This window comes from Pholcus phalangioides, unplaced genomic scaffold (assembly GCF_987345545.1).
Source record: "Pholcus phalangioides strain wild (caught in Gottingen) unplaced genomic scaffold, Ppha-v1.0 ptg000003l_1, whole genome shotgun sequence".
NCBI lineage: Eukaryota > Metazoa > Arthropoda > Arachnida > Araneae > Pholcidae > Pholcus > Pholcus phalangioides.
Window position 1 is genome coordinate 8,612,276 of NW_028301596.1, and position 16,643 is coordinate 8,628,918.

The window sequence follows — 16,643 nt, forward strand, 5'->3', positions numbered from 1 at the left end:
TAATATAGAGGAGGGGGTCTGTGAAAAATCTAGCCGGGGGCCTGCGAAAAACCCCATCCTACCTGCTGCAAAATATAGGTGGTGAGTCCCAGATGGGCCCATGCCTTAAGACGGCCCTGGTATTGTTGGGTTCTGTAAGTGTATAGTCACTAATATAAGAGCATATAATTATTTCTTCACACCTCAATTTTTCTTCTCAGCGGTTCTCCAAACCACCTGTCATGGCCCCTTTCTAAATTTGTCGATTAATCCAACTAAAATTTTTAACTGCGATTAACAATTGATCGATTGGCTGACACGATTTTCATTTTGCGAGTGAATGCAAAAAATTTTTGATTAAATTTTTTTTTCTGGATAAAGGCTAAATTTTTTGATTTGGAATTTTTTTTTTCTCTTAACGGATGCCAAATTTTTGATTCGGAAGTTTTCATTCAGAACTTTTTTTCTGGATGAATACTAAATTTCTTACTTAAAATATCAATCAATTTTACATATTCAATTTTATATGATGGTTAAGCCACGTTGCAACAAATTCTGAACCGAAATTTTTGTTCCTATATCCTGTGTGATTAGCGAAAATCCTATGGGATGGGAACTAGAACATTCGTTTGTTACAACTGTTTGATATAAGCGGAAATTTTGACGGTAATTATGTTACTAAATCCAATATTGTAGATTTACTCAAATTGATTGTTCCAACTTCCTTTTTTTTGACACAATAATTGATTATTATAATTATTCATTGCAATGGATTTTTTTTGTCCTTATTTGAATTTGATAAATACGCATAATTTTTAAAGTTAAAATTAAATTTTATCAGTGATTAATATAACGTTTCTTCCATTTGGAAATTTCTTGAAATTCTAAGATGTGTGCGTTGTGAGAAACCGAATACGTTGAAAAAAAACCGTCGTCCGTTTTTGATTGAAATAAACAGATGGCACCACCGTCGGGTTCCATTCATCATATGATTGGAAGAGACTAAGAGACTTTGTACTGGATGCGAGAATATCTGAGCTGAAAATTCTTTTATTTGACAGACTTTGAGATACGTGCTATCGATCACGTGACCATATCAACGTCGATTTCCCATCAATAGATCGTACGGATAATATCGTCGCCTTCGTTTCTTGGACTCGGGTTCGACTGTGGCGACACAGTACGGGCTGTCTTCGAAACCTTTGAACTCGTCCTGCAATTGTTCGGCTATTTCCAGGTAAACGGCTTCCTTGGCATCTTCACCGCATTTCTCGCCAGCGAACTTCACCAAACATTCGACCATGTATTGGTATGTCCTTTAAAAATGAGAGCCAAAATAAAAACGTTTAGTTTTATATATATTTATGTATATTATATGTATAAATATATATAAAATATATATTCATAAATATATTATATTATATATTTATGGACGTTATAACATTATATCTAATTACTAAGAAAGGATTCCTACTCATATTTGTGTACTTTCGTGAGTTACCAATGTTTAATCCATGCGTGCTTAACCCATGGTCCACAGAGTCATCTGATGTGGCCCGTGACCTTAATTTTGTAAAAATGAACTAACCGGTCATAAAAAGGTCACCTAAGTGATTTGGGGGGGGGGGGACAATCTATTTATACGGAGTGGCCTGTGGTACATTCCCAGATCACTTAAGTGACTTTCGCACTATTCAAGATCACTAAAGTGTCCCACAGCACATTTACAGACCACTTTAGCAATTTGTGGCACAGTTCCACATCATTTAAGTGGTTCGCGACACATTTACCGCTCACTTAAGTGACTTGCGACACAGTTCCAGAGCACTTACGTTGACCGCTGCATATTTCTAGATCACTCAAATGATCCGTGGCACACTTACAGATCACTTAAGCTACCCGCTGCACATTTACAGATCGACTGAGTAACCGGCGGTATATTTGAAGATCAATTGAGCGACCCACGACACAGTCTCAGAGCACTTAAGTGGCTCACGGCACATTTACAGCTCACTTAAAACATTCATGGCACACTTACAGATCACTTAAGTTACCCACTGCACATTTACAGATCGACTGAGTAACCCGCGGTATATTTGCAGATCAATTGAGCGACCCACGACACAGTCTCAGAGCACTTAAGTGGACCACGGCACATTTACAGCTCACTTAAAACATTCACGGCACAGTTATAGCTCACTTAAAACATTCACGGCACAGTTATAGCTCACTTAAAACATTCACGGCACAGTTACAGAGCATTCAAATGACACGTGAATATCTCCAGATCACTTAAATAACCCGCTGTACATTTTCAGATCGCTTGAACGACCCGCGGCACCTTTCCAGATCACTTGAGAGAGAGGCGACACGGTTACAGATCACTCAAGCTGTTCGATTTCAGATCAAATGACTAATATATATATATATATAAAACCCCCGACCAATTTACAGATCACTCGAGTGATCCCGCGACACATTTGCAGATCACTTAAGTGACCGGCGGTGCTGTTCCAGTTCACTCAATGAAGTGGCCTGAGACGTGTTTCCAAAGTAACGAAGTGGCCCGCGCTCTGCAGAAGGTTTAGCAACCCTCGTTTAAATTAATCCACACATTACCTTGACACATTTTCAAAAGCGAGTGATTGTGTGTATTGCATAAGGTAGAGGAAAAGCGCCTATAGAGGGGGTTGCTGCTCAAAGTGATGTATCGAATATCGTTGGGAAAAAAAAAGTGAGCTACGGAACACAGTGATTGGCCACCCTGACGTCATACTTTTACTCAAAGATGGTTGAGTCAGCCTAGTATTCGAAGGAGCTCTACTCAGGGGGATGCTGGACAAATACAACGCCACAACAGGAAAAACGCCCAACGAGGTGGCTGAGAAAAAAAGATGCCCATAACAAATATGGATGTCATATACAGTGTTTCAAAAATACAGCAACCCAATTAAAAATGCAATGTCCCCTTGTAAAAGCAGTCGATTTAATTCATTTTCCCGTAATAATTCATGGCCCATCTCGCTGAAAATTTTGAACACTTCGATCATATCTCCCGACATCTGCGTTCTTATCCAATGTAAACATGTTCAAAAAATGAAAGTCTCTCTTCATAATGACTGGAATGGCATCATCGCAAACACACTCTTGTTGTAGTTACAGATCGTATAGCCTTGATGACTGCACGACACAAAGCTTTACGCCTCGCCTGGACCCGACAACACCGACATTGGACTGTTGAGGACTGGAAACACGTTGCCTGGTCTGACGAGTCTCGGTTCCAATTGCTTCGAGCTGATGGACGTGTACGGGTATGGAGACAACCTCATGAATCCATGAACCCTACATGTCAACAGGGGACTGTTCAAGCTGGTGGAGGCTCTGTGATGGTATGGAGCGTGTGCAGTTGGCGTGATGTGGGACCCGTGATACGTCTAGATACGACTCTGCCAGGTGACAGGTACGTAAGCATCCTGTCTGATCACCTGCACCCATTCATGTCCATTCCGACGGACTTGGAGAATTTCAGCAGGACAATGCGACACCCCACACGTCCAGAATTGCTACAAAGTGGCTCCAGGAACACTCTTCTGACTTTAGACACTTCCGCTGGCCACCTAAATCCCCAGACATGAACATTATTGAACATATCTGGGATGCTTTGCAACGTGCTGTTCGGAAGAGATCTCCACCCCCTCTTACTCCTACTGATTTATGGACAGCCCTGCAGGATTCATGGTGTCAATTACCTCCAGCACTACTTCAGACATTAGTCGAGTCCATGCCACGTCGTGTTGCGGCACTTCTGCGGGCTCGCGGAGGCCCTACACGATATTAGGCAGGTGGGCAAGTTTTTTTGGCTCTTCAGTGTATAACGAGTGAGGTCAAAAAATGTGGAGTGGTTTTTGTCCTTGGTTCGTTTTTGTCGGCATTTGTAGTCACAGCGACCAGAGATTTTTAGGAAATGGTATGGCTCATGGGTGGAACTGTTGGTATTTCTTTGAGAATGGCCGCAACCGTGACCATTGATATGAAGCAACAAGAGTTTTTAATTACGATATTTTGAACCACATTTTTTACGATCGGTTTTTCCCGTTCCAAAAATGACGATCTGCGTATGGAAGACATGTCTATAGACATCTTTAGACAATTAGTTACCAGAGAAATTCAACAGTGAATGCCATCAAAAGGCAATCGTACAAGGTGTCCCGTAAATTATTAAGTAATTTAAAAATTCATAAAAAATTGAAGGAATTGGTAAATTTGAATGCGGTTTTTTTGGAACAGAAAAAAATTTAGTTTCGCCAAACAAAACTTCATTGCGCTTCAGGAATTCAATCAAATTCCCAAGTCACACATACATTTTACACACACAGAGTTTAGAAATCGCGGCTTCAATTATAATCGCACAGTACACATCTGAATACGTGTCATCTAACAGTGTCTTACAAGCATTTAATGTCGATGTCTCGCAGTTCGACGTCCTGTTCAGCTCGTAGGAGAGTCATCGCCGTACCGAAAGAACATTCGATAACACCTTCAAGGAGCTCGTCACTGTCTGAAAGTCGGTCCAGACATTCGTCGGTGGTTTCAAGCTCCGATTCGCAATTGGCGCAACCTATTGGCAAATTTTGGAATGAAAGAGAATTACACGTTTTCAAGTATAGTTACTGAAACGATAACAATTGTTTCGAGGAATGGTTTCACTTTTGAATATGAAATATTGCACGATTATAACTTAAGTACGGTGTAGTGATTTCAGAATAAATAATCTCAGACATAGTAAAAAATAATCTTAGAATTGTTGAAAATTTAGAATGAAATACTGTACATCGTTTCGGAATTGTTAACAAATTCAGTACGCAGTAAAACCTCTTTTTTGCGGACACCGGCGGGACAAGAAAAAAAAAAAATTCGTGCGCAAAGGAGGGGTGACCGTAAATCAAAGATTGAAATACATACTTTTATTATACAGAATGAACGCCAGGGTCTTTGCCACCGGACTTATCCCGTTGCCGAGATCTCTTCCAGCCCAGCTTCGTGGCAGAGTCTGTAACAAAGTGAGTGTGCACACCTAACAGTCTGAGTGTGTAGCTAGTGTTGCGTATGATATTTCAGTGCTGCCATCTATACTTCAAATTGTGAGTGAAGTGTAATGATTGAATATTTGTAACGTTATAGGCCTGTTGCTCTCTGTGGCGAGACTTTTTAACGGGGAGATCGGCTCGCATTCGCACCTTGAAGTTGGGAACCACATAAAACCAACTTCAGCCGACCACCACTGTGGGGTTCGAACCGGATCCTCGCATCGCGAGTCCGTCACTATAACTACTCGACCACCACAGCGGCTATTATACAGAGGGAAATGATTATTTGGCCGTAAAAGAGGGGATGCCCGTATTTGAGGGGGGTGTCCATTAAGAGGGGTTTTACTGTAAATGAATGGAAAAATTTTAAAACACGATAATTCAGAATTAACGAAAGAAAAGACTTATATGTAGAAATGTGTCCTCTCCACTTGTGTTAATACAAGATTACTCTAAAGAATGGTTATTTTTGGAGATGGTGATTGCAAATTATCTGAGTTCTCCAAAAAATAATCTGCCTTTTGAGGAATCTTGTAAGAAATGACTTCTCGAAATTATTGAAAATTCAAAATTATCGAAATAATTTTTTTTTTTTTTGAAAATTAGTAAAAAATTTGAATTATTGAAAGAAATGTTCCTAAAAAAATTGATGGGAATTCGCAATTAATGAAAAATTTCTCGAAATTGTTTGGAATGAATGAAAGAAATAATGTCAAACACTTCACCAAATGTTATTCCGGTGATCACCGTTGGAGCCGTTCTTACTGTTGGTGCTCCACACCTTCCACAATATTTTGCAATACAGTGCTGAGCATCCACAGGTTTGAAACTTTACCGACTCTTTTCTCGACGTCAAATTTCCATGTGATTTACTTACTCTTCTCTATATACTATCCGTTTCATCCCACGAAGAAATATATCATGTCGAATATGTAGGCATTATTCTATTGCAATAAAGCTTAACGATTTTTGATATGGGATTCTATCTATTCTACAAATCAGTGAGAGAGTATAATAGTAAAATATCAAACTAAAACGCCCCCAAAAGCCATTTGAGAGCAAAATGGGTCATTAGCTAAGGCAAGGGTGTTCAACCTTTAGGGGAAAGCGTGGGGCCACTTCACATCGATTTGAAAACGTGTCGTAAGGGGCCGTTCAAATATTACGTCATCATCGATGGGGGGGGGGGGTTCTGATATGCTGACTTTTGATGACAAGGGGGAGGGGGGCTTTGGATAATGCTTACGTCATCAACCACCCGTTATGAAATATTTGTAATGGCGTCTTACTCGGTGCGCCAAAAACGAGAAAAACCTTTCGATAGTTTGTTGGCGCTTGAAGTAACATCTCCCCTCATTGATAAGTGCCCTACAGAGCCATTTTAGTGATCTATATATGTTTCGCGGATCCAAGGGAATCTGGAAATGTGTCCGGGCCGCTTAAGTTCCCTGTAACTGTGTCACGAATCACTCAAGTGATCTGTAATTATATGCCGCGGATCACTTACACAATCTGAGAATGTGCCGCAGGTAACTTGAGTGATGTAGAACCGCACTGGGAGCCACTTATTTGCTCTAAAACTACGTCACAGATCACTCTAGAGATTTCTAAATGTGTCACGGATTGCTTAAGTGTTCTGGAACTGTCCCGGGTCATTTAAGAGTGATCTGAAAATGTGCAACGGGTTGCTTAAATGTCCTGGAATTGTACCAAGGGACACTTAAGCGATCTGTATATGTGCCGCTTAGTTCATTTTTTTAAGCCACCAGGGGGGGGGGAAGCAACGCCCCCCCCCCACCCCCCGAATGACAGGGCTGCCCCAAGACCAGATTAGGCCTACGTAAGACTACGTCCTTGTAGTACGCCAAACGATTGTTATCGTCTATCATTCCCGTGACATTTGAAGAAGAAAAGGTACACATCCTTATAAAAGTAGAACTTGATGAGAGAGAGGAGGTTTTCCTATTGTTATCATCATGAAATTGACAGCAACACTCATTAACATGGTTTTTCCCACCACCAATTTTACTCGTCATTCCAGCCATAAACCACAAGGTCGTGACCGTGACCGTAGAACGTGATACAGAGCACTTAGTTTCAAGAGAGCAACCATATCTTTTCCGATAGATATCACACGCGTATTTCGTATATGCTGCTAATTGACTCAGCTGGGGTTCGTTTTCTGTGGTTACTGAACCCCTATTTCGGTAGAGCTGTCATGGAGGTGAAAAAAAGTTGTCAGTGAAAGCTGCAGCCTGCAACATTCTAACAACACACTCGCTATCAGGGCTTAACTTCAATTGGTAGCGGAGATATGGTTTGGAAAAAACTGGCAATACCAGAGCAACCCCTCTCTCCACAACTGTTAGAGCTGTTTAGTTAGTCCGCGAATTCAGTAAAACCCACCCCTCTTCACGATAACCCCCTTTTTACGGCCAAATAAAAATTTCCAGGCAAAAAAAAAAAATATTAAATAATGTATTTTGAACCCCTTGTTTAACGGTCACTCTCAGATACGGGCATGGACACCATTTTGTTCCTTTGGACCAGTGGGCGTTAACGCCGCTTTGGGGGCGATGGAATGTTCCGGGGAGGCGGTAGAGCTTTAACATGGGATCGTATGGGTTAGATTTCGTTGGGATGCGATGGGGGAGAGATTTCTGAAGAAGTTAGCGGTGGGACAAAAAGGTTGGGAAACTATGTTTTGGACCATAGTTTCCCAAACTTTTCATTCCATCACTCCATTCTTCGGAATTTTTTTTTCTCTCATAGCCCCCAAACTCAAGTGAACCCGTAGGATCCTATGCTAAATACTTGGCTTCTATCACTTTGGGAAACACTGCTTTGGACTGAAACCCCCTGCACGGACACCAAAGATTGCAATTTTGGTTCGAATTATGCTCACGGTCGATATTTGATCAATTTTTTTAATACTGTATTTGGCTATTTTTGAATAAAATTTCGGCTTGAAGTTTGGTAACTCCGTTTGGTAATGTCCGTTTAGAATCCGAAATTCACGTGCTGCTGGCAGGGCCGTCTTAAGGGCTGTGTCCCCAAGTGATTTTTCTGAGGCCCTAACTAGAAAATTCTCGAAAAATTCAACTACTTCTCGTTTTTCTGAGGCCCCCTCTTCTCTTGAGGCCCCCGGACCGTGCCCGGGTGCGGCACGATGGCCCATGCGTTAAGATGGCCCTGGCTGCTGGTCGTGTTCGTATATTTTACATTATTCCACGCTGTTTAATACGGTCATCTCTAGTACCATCGTCGCCCTCTATCATTAACGAAAAAAAAGTATGTCTTGAATGTACTGAAAAACGTGAGTTCATGGAGTTCATGCTCTTGTGCGAATGAATTCAATGCTTTGATTAAATACTGTAAACACAATAACGGAAAGCCATTGGATTAAAGGCCGTATTCACCGACGTGGTTTAAACTATAGTCACAATTTTCCGATAAGAGATCGACACGAATTGGTTAAATTCCGGTTTTTGTTTGCGGTTTGTCATATCCGAATTATTTTCCAGGAAACGGGAGTGTTTCTGGTACGTTATATTCGCAGTGTATGTTTTAAGCAGGTATGTAATAACTAGAGCCCGGATTATATGCAAATGCATTTTCATATTTCGGTTTTTTTTAGCATTAATGCATATAAATGCATAAAATCAAAGAATTTTTAGTATAAGTGCATATTTTTGAAGGTTTATTTAAGCTCACGCTCAATTTTTTTTTTTAAATCATTTTTCAAGTAAATATTGTTCATAATATTTTCATAACATCGGGTTTTTCCCCGCAGGTGAAACTTAATGAATCAATACATATTTATAAAATATTTCACGAATATTAACCGTTTTTTATTGTAAGACTATGTCTAGAGATATGTCGAAGTGTTACATTTTTTTAGAAATAGTGTCGAAATATTTTTGTTAATGCTATTTTCGTTATTGAGCAGCTACAACAAATTGAGAATTAAAAAATGGCTGAATGTATATATGTAGAAGATGTTTGCATGTGCGATATGTATGTGAGGGGAAGTTTTTTTTGTAAATTATGCACTAATGAATAGATATGCACTAAGAAATAGAAAACATGCATTTTAAAAACACATCTGCTTTTTTTTGGATGATTTTTTTTAAACATATTTTCTCATTTTTTATACATATTTCGAAATATTTGATTTTTTCCAAGATTTCTAATGCATATTTTGTGGTGTTTAATGCATATTTTGGGATTTTCAGTACACATTTTGGTATTTCAAGTGCACATCTTGTATTTTAAATACTTATTTTTGCATTTTAAATATTTATTTTTGCATTTTAAATGTTTATTTTTGCATTTATAAGTGCATATTTTTGCATTTATAAGTGCATATTTTTGCATTTATAAGTGCATATTTTTGCATTTTTGAGTGCATATTTGCATATTTTTAGAGCATATTTTGCCACTTTTTTAGTGCATATAATCCGGGCTCTAATAATAACAAAGGTGAAAATACACTGCTGGCCACCGTAAATGCAACACCCTGAAGGAAGCATGCAAATAATATGAAATTTACAGCATGCATTAGCGGAGGTGAGATATGCAAATGATTAGAATTTCAGCGCAGACGCACATCACGCGCGCCTGTGGCGCCACTTCAAAGCGCTATTTAAGGCTTGGAGATTTCGACGATTTGAAGTACGGCAATTGTGTTTTTCTTGTGGTTTTTTCAAAAAAAACGATCAATTATGCCTCGTAGAAAACAGCGATCATCTTTTGATCAAGTATCCGAGTTCGACAGAGGAAGGATAGTGGCCTACCGAGATTGTGGATTATCTTTCAGGGAAATCGGTAGTCGTGTTGGACGAAACCAAACAACTGTAATGCGGATATGTGATCGTTGGATGCAGGAGGGTACGACGGACCGACGTGTTCGATCGCATCCACCTCAGTGCACCACTTCACGTGATGACAGGCGTATGGCAGTGACGGATCGCTCAGCCACATCACGAACCATAGCACAGCACATTCAGTCTGTACCGCATCATCCAGTGTCTGCGCGTACCATTCGACGCCGTTTACAGCAGAGTGGTCTGTCCGCAAGACGTCCATTGCTTCGTCTACCCTTGACGCAGAGCCACAGACGTCTCCGCCGCCAATGGTGCGATGAAAGAAGGATGTGGACGGCACAATGGAATGAAATTGTCTTTACTGACGAGTCACGCTTCTGTCTGCAACACCACGATGGTCGGATTCGAGTCTGGAGACACCGTGGAGAGAGGATGCTGAACAGCTGCGTTATGCACCGCCACACTGGTCCTGCACCGGGTATTATGGTATGGGGCGGTATTGGATATCACTCTCGCACTCCTCTAGTACGCATTGCCGGTACTTTAAAAAGCCAGCGCTACATCTCCGAGGTGTTGGTGCCAGTTGTCCTTCCTTACCTTCAGGGCTTGCCCACAGCCATATTTCAACAGGATAATGCGCGACCACACGTGGCACGCATTGTCCAAAGGTTCTTCGTCAATCGCCAGATTGAATTGCTTCCCTGGCCAGCTCGCTCTCCGGATCTTTCGCCGATAGAAAACATGTGGTCCATGGTTGCTCAACGATTGACCCAGATTACATCCCCAGCTGCCACACCAGATCAACTTTGGCAACGCGTGGAAGCTGCTTGGTCTGCTGTACCCCAAGAACACATCCAAAGTCTCTTTGAATCAATGCCGAGGCGTGTGGCAGCGGTGATCTCCAACAATGGCGGCTACTCTGGCTACTGATTTTGGCAGGAACCACACTTCACAGAGGTCTATAAATTTAATCATTTGATGCTTGGTCAACATGTTATCTACAAAATAAATATTGTTGCGATATCTCTTGTCTTTCTTGGTGTTGCAATTTGGGTGGCCAGCAGTGTATTATAGAAGTGAATGGGATAAAAAACGGGGATTACCAAACCGTATGCTATATCCACGGTGTATGTTACAAGTGTGCTCGACTACGCTTGCTTTCGATCATATTGTTGTTTGTTTCTTCAAGAAACTCCTCCCAGATGTTACTTGGGGATGGGGTAGAGGAGTTGATGTTCCCAAATACAAAAACTCCTGTGCACAGCGAAGACAATAATTTTTGTCTTCTTAAGGGAGTTGGTGCACGCAAATTTTCCAAAAAACACATTCTCTCCAATTGATCAATTTTTAAATACTCTGAAATTCTCTGCGTCTAATTGTGTTCAAGTTTTTGTTCTACCTGAACTAAAAATATTTCTGAAATATTTTAATATGAACTACTGGTAGGCATTATATATATACACATGCTAATGTTTTTCACTAAATGTTTTTTTTCTGAAAACTAAGTTTTTGTTAGATAAGGAACATTTTTTCGGACACCACTCATTCAAATGTCTTGAAACTACATACTTTAAACAAGATTTTAGGATTTTAATTGTTAGTAATTTTTTTTTTATCGAATTTGAACTCTAACAACATGCAACTTTTTCAAAAATCACCAAAATTTACCTATATATTTTGTGCCATAACATTTCTTTAAATAATTTCAATATAGAATCATCCTCGTGTTAAAGTTTGTAACACCATAGTGTTCAGAGGAACAAAGTTTCAAGACATTTGAATGAGTGGTTGTTCGAAAAAATTTTCCTTATCTAACAAAAACTTAGTTTTGAGAAAAACGCATTTTAGTGGAAGATATTAGCATGTGTAATCCCTGCCAGCAGTTTATATCAAAGTATTTTAAAAATAGTTTTAGTACAGGTAGAACAAAAATTCGAACACAGACGCAGAAAATTTCTCAGTATTTAAAAATTGAAAAATTGGAAAATGTGTTTTTTGGAAAATTTGCGTGCACCAATCCCGTTAAATTCTCATCAAACTCACTTTGAAACTTAAAATCATCTCAGTGTTCGTTAAACGAACTTGTATAGCCGGAATTTTGAGATCAACATATTGATTCAAATATTTTTAAATAAATCACTTATCATAAATGTTATGTGTAGGAACTCAAATAAAAAGACATCTAATCGGTTTTGCCAAACAAATCCTGTTCAAAGGTGGTTGATGTAAGTAAATTTTTGCCAAAAACACATTTTTTCAATTTTTAAATACCATACAATTTTCGGCGTCTAACTGTGTTCGAGTTTTGGTTTTGCCTGTATAGAAAGTATAGCCGAACCCCGTTATAACGCTCCCCCCTCCGTTGTAGGGCCAACCCCATTTACCACCACAAATTTTTTACGAACAAATCTTCCATATAAGATTTCTAATGTAAAATAACCCGTTATAGCGCCAACTATTGTTTGGATGTACACAAAGTCTATGTGTTATTGTTTTTCCAAGAAAATTTCCACAATATTTCTTCTCTTATTAGTATTTTTTTTTTCTGGATGGAGTTGAGGATTCATCGTTTTCTCAGTCCACTTTTATTATCAGTCAGCATAACAATAGTTTAGAACAAATGACTCGAAGAATAAAGAATGGTGTGTGGTCAGGGAGGGGTCTTAGAAACCACATTAAATACCCGAATGCGTGTAGGGACCAAAACAACCAACGTATTCAACTACACAGATTTATTGATGGGGGAAAGTGTACACACACAAAAAATGAGTGCATTGCGCAAGTTTTTCCAAGGTCGCCAAGAGAAGTTTTTCAACACTCATGTTTTTACTCATTACATGTCTTTTACTCTTACATTTTACTGGTCATTACATTTCAAGAGAATTTTCTCTTTTCATTTGCTCCACTCAAATTAGGTCGGAAGATGTTGTGCTTTCAGTATCTGAGAAATGGGAAATTCATGACTAACAAAACTAATACGGACTAAAAAAGCAATGCTGCCATTGTTTTACTTTGTTTATTTTGTTTTTGTACTTGAGCCGGGATTACACTATAAAAGTTCTTTTATAAAACCTATATAAAAACTGCAGCCGATAAGACAACAGGTTGCATTTACGCGAATGTAACCGGTATTGTGTCCTATAAAAGAACTTTTATAGTGTAATCCCGGCCTAAGAAAATGCATCGCTAAACTAACGTAAAGTTAAAATAATTTCGGAGGCAAGTGCATATGTATCTAAAGTTTTACATCGAGAAATATTTAAATAATTGTGTAGTTTTTAAAATTCATGAATTTTCTTATCTTAGAATCGAATGCGTATAAAATAAGTTATTTTAATTATGGAGTAACATTAATAAGACACTGAGATACAGTAGTTCATAATAAACGTGTGAATTTATGTAATGAAGCCTATGAAACGAAACGCTATTTCGACCATGATCCGATATATCTCCAAACTCGTTATACCGCCAAATTTTTTTTTTTGGGACAGATGGGAGATTTTTTCCCAGATTTTCAAGATTTTCAAATTCCCAGATTTTTTTGGGACAGGCATTACAACGGGGTTTGACTGCATTTTTTTAAATATTTAAATATAAATCGCTGACAGACATTGCACCGTATATGCTATAATTTGTATTCCATTAAAAAATATTCCTTTTCCCCAAAACTGTTTTTTTTTGTCAGATAAGGAAAATTTTTTCACAAATACAATTTGTTCAAATGTCTTGAAACTTTACATGTCTCTCAGCATTGAGGTGTTACAAGCTTTAACGAGAGGATTTTCTAATGAAATGATTTTGAAAAAAAAAATTATAGAACAAAATAACAAAATATGGGTAAATTTTGGTGATTTTAGAAAAGTTGAATGTTGTTGAAGTTAAATTAATATTAATATGTTGTGTATTTACTTATTTTTTCGAATCAGTTTTAATGCTGATTTAAATAAATAAATAACCAGCAACGAAAATCCTTAAAACCTCTCGTTAAATTGTTTAAAAATATCAATGGAAAAACATTGTGGTCTGAAATGAATAGAAAATTTATAAATATTTGTTAAAAGCAAGGAATTTTTCCCATAGGAAAGCATGGGAATCCAAGATCGTGCACCAACCCCCCTTTTATTTTTAAAAACTTTTAATAAGAATTTTAATTGAATTATAATCAAACCGATTAACTCACGTAAAATTGTTAACCGCGATTGATAACTAATTGATTTACCGACTCGATCAATCGATTAATCGCACCAGCCCGACTAAATTCAGTTTTATACAGTTTTTATAGACTTATTTTATTGTAGTTTAATACTACTATATATAAACTAGTTTCAATAAATTGATTTAAATTGATGAACTAAATTAATTAATATTCAATTTCGTCTCTTCTACAATACTTATATAATTAAAACTGATTAGTTTGGTCAAATATCAAATGATTTAATTAAACTTGAGTATTTGAGACGCGATCAATTAATTAATGCGAGAAATTTACATACCGAAAGCCACGAGGAAGATAAGAAGCAATTCACGCATATTTGAGTTTCTGTAATAGCGTTATTCGGCGGCAATGATGTGCAATTTGACTCCGAATGGCAATAAGAATTATCGTCGACTTCTTTCCTGTTTATTTTGTATTAATTTATCTTTATTATTCACATAATACGCCATTTGTATTATCGAAATCCTTCAGTAACAGCCGGAAATTGTCGTAGGTGTAGAGAATAGATGTATAGAAGAAAATTAATTGCCTTTTCTCAAGGAAGCTATAAGAAGTTTTATCTGGATACTCCGTATCCGTTCCAAGGAAAAATGGATTTGTGTTCGTACGCGGAAATAGAATGAATATTAAGGTTGGAAAGATTTTGGTTAACCGCACGAGCGTATGCTAAACAGAAAGGATGGTTTACACTGAGTGAAAGAGTGCAATGAGGGAAATTAATGTACAGTATTATAACTCAGTTATAACAACGTCGAAGATTCCGTGAAATTTCGTTGTTATGACCGAGCTGTCGTTGCAACCGAGTTTGACGTTTTCAAGACGTTTTTTTGGCGAGAAATATATCAGCTACAATTAAGCATCTATCAGTTATAATCGATTTCATCACGTGCATTGCTCTCGGATACATTTGCACTTTGCCGCAACATGTTCTTCCTCTATTCGTACCACTCTTAAATTTTTCTGTACCCCATCATATCCTTCCCTTGCATTGCAATAATAGCCACTTGCTCTCTCGAATATAATTTTGCTATGGAGCAATATGCTCTTTCTGTATTTGAATCATTGCATGTGCTTGTTTAAAGCAAATTTTTCTGTACCGCACCATGTCCTCCTGTTGTATAACAATAATACCTAATTGCACTCTTGAATACATTTATATTTTGCCGCTTTTTTGTATTCGTACCACTGCATGTGCCATTGTTTTTGTCGAAAAATTTTCTGTACAGTATCTCGCGTCCTCCCTTTGTATAATAATTACACTCTCGAATAAATTGTACTTGGCCACAACATGCTTTCGTTAAAAGGTCTGCCACATGCAGAGAAAGGCTTCAGAAGTGCCTTAGGGGTTGGTCCCACACATAGGGTTTGGTCAGCGGCCGCCACTTTCACTTACAACTTTTGTAATAATTAATGAAATAAATCTTTTTGTAGTTATTATTGTACTATTTGCCGTTCCAGCGTGACGTCGAAACCTTCATGCGTTTTTCACGATTTTCACCCTCTCAACGTGGTTTGCGACACCATGTTCCATGGCAATTTTTGTTCCTCTTGAGATATCTACTAACAACCCTCTGAGTTTGTTGGTCAATTAACAGAACTGTCAATTGACCCTGTAGATGGCAGCACTTAAAAATCAGACACTCCCGGCACAACTCCTACGGTAGTAAATTGTCCATGCAATAGATCGGAGTTATGCTCGGTTTGAAAGACAAAAAAAAGAGCCTGGGCGTGTTCAGTTTCTTCAATTCAGTTTCATCATGCGCATAGGCGGAAATAGACTTGAGAGTCTGGGGGGGGGACGATTATTGCTGGGGAAGGGCATGATGATGATGTCAATTCATATATACGTAAATACATTAGATCAGTTGGCTTTAACTTTGACGCTGGGGGTTCCCCCTTCCATGCCCCCCCCCCGTATCTCTGCCCATGATCATCCGCATGAAAGCATTAAAAGAAACGGTGAATCTTTCCGCTAATTATACAAAGTAAAATTGCCTGTTATACTAAGCGAAGATGGATTTCGGAAAGAAAATTCACAATTCTCTGTAGGGTACCGAATCACCAACCTGTCGCTGTCCGGGCGAGTGCTCTATCATTAAGCTGTTCTGAAGGAAGAAAAATCTGTCCTCTGGAGGCCAATGATGTTTAACTGAATCGTCAGGTCCCGTACGGCCAACCCATCGTTTAGGAATGCGATTATTGAAAAATTCACGAACGTCCAAGCTCCAGTGTGACAGTGCCCCGTCCTGCTGGAAAATGAAGTCGTCCGAATCGGTTTTTCTAACCGTGGGAAAAGCCAATCTTGATAAACACTGAAGTGGCAGCCGAAGGAAGAGCGTTAGCGCTACCTGTCGACAACTGCGTGATACTCGAGATTTCCTTCTTTTTACCTATACAGTATTCGATCAGAACGGATTGAAAGCTGAATAGTTATGATTATTTTAAATCGGATTATTCTTTTTGAAACACCCTGTATAATGTAATATTGCGTCGGGGTATTACAGCGTTACTTCGTTTCTCTTTCATTAAAGAAAG

General features: G+C 38.6%; 1 protein-coding gene across 1 annotated transcript; it reads right to left on the minus strand.

Moving 5' to 3' along the window:
- Positions 1-1,011: 1,011 nt before the first annotated feature.
- On the minus strand, positions 1,012-14,539 carry LOC149088010 (uncharacterized). The gene is made up of 3 exons (XM_089243686.1): positions 14,386-14,539; positions 4,429-4,597; positions 1,012-1,295 (listed from the first exon to the last, which is right to left on the minus strand). The coding sequence occupies exons 1-3, from the start codon at positions 14,420-14,422 to the stop codon at positions 1,076-1,078; spliced, it is 426 nt and encodes a 141-aa protein (XP_089099812.1). The 5' UTR covers positions 14,423-14,539; the 3' UTR covers positions 1,012-1,075.
- Positions 14,540-16,643: the final 2,104 nt, after the last annotated feature.

Coding starts and splice junctions, on each gene's coding strand:
- LOC149088010 (XM_089243686.1), bottom strand. CDS start 14,422: ATGCGTGAATTGCTTCTTATCTTCCTCGTGGCTTTCG. Junction 4,598..14,385: donor TATCTTCCTCGTGGCTTTCG/GTATGTAAATTT, acceptor ATTTGCCAATAG/GTTGCGCCAATTGCGAATCG. Junction 1,296..4,428: donor GACATCGACATTAAATGCTT/GTAAGACACTGT, acceptor TCATTTTTAAAG/GACATACCAATACATGGTCG.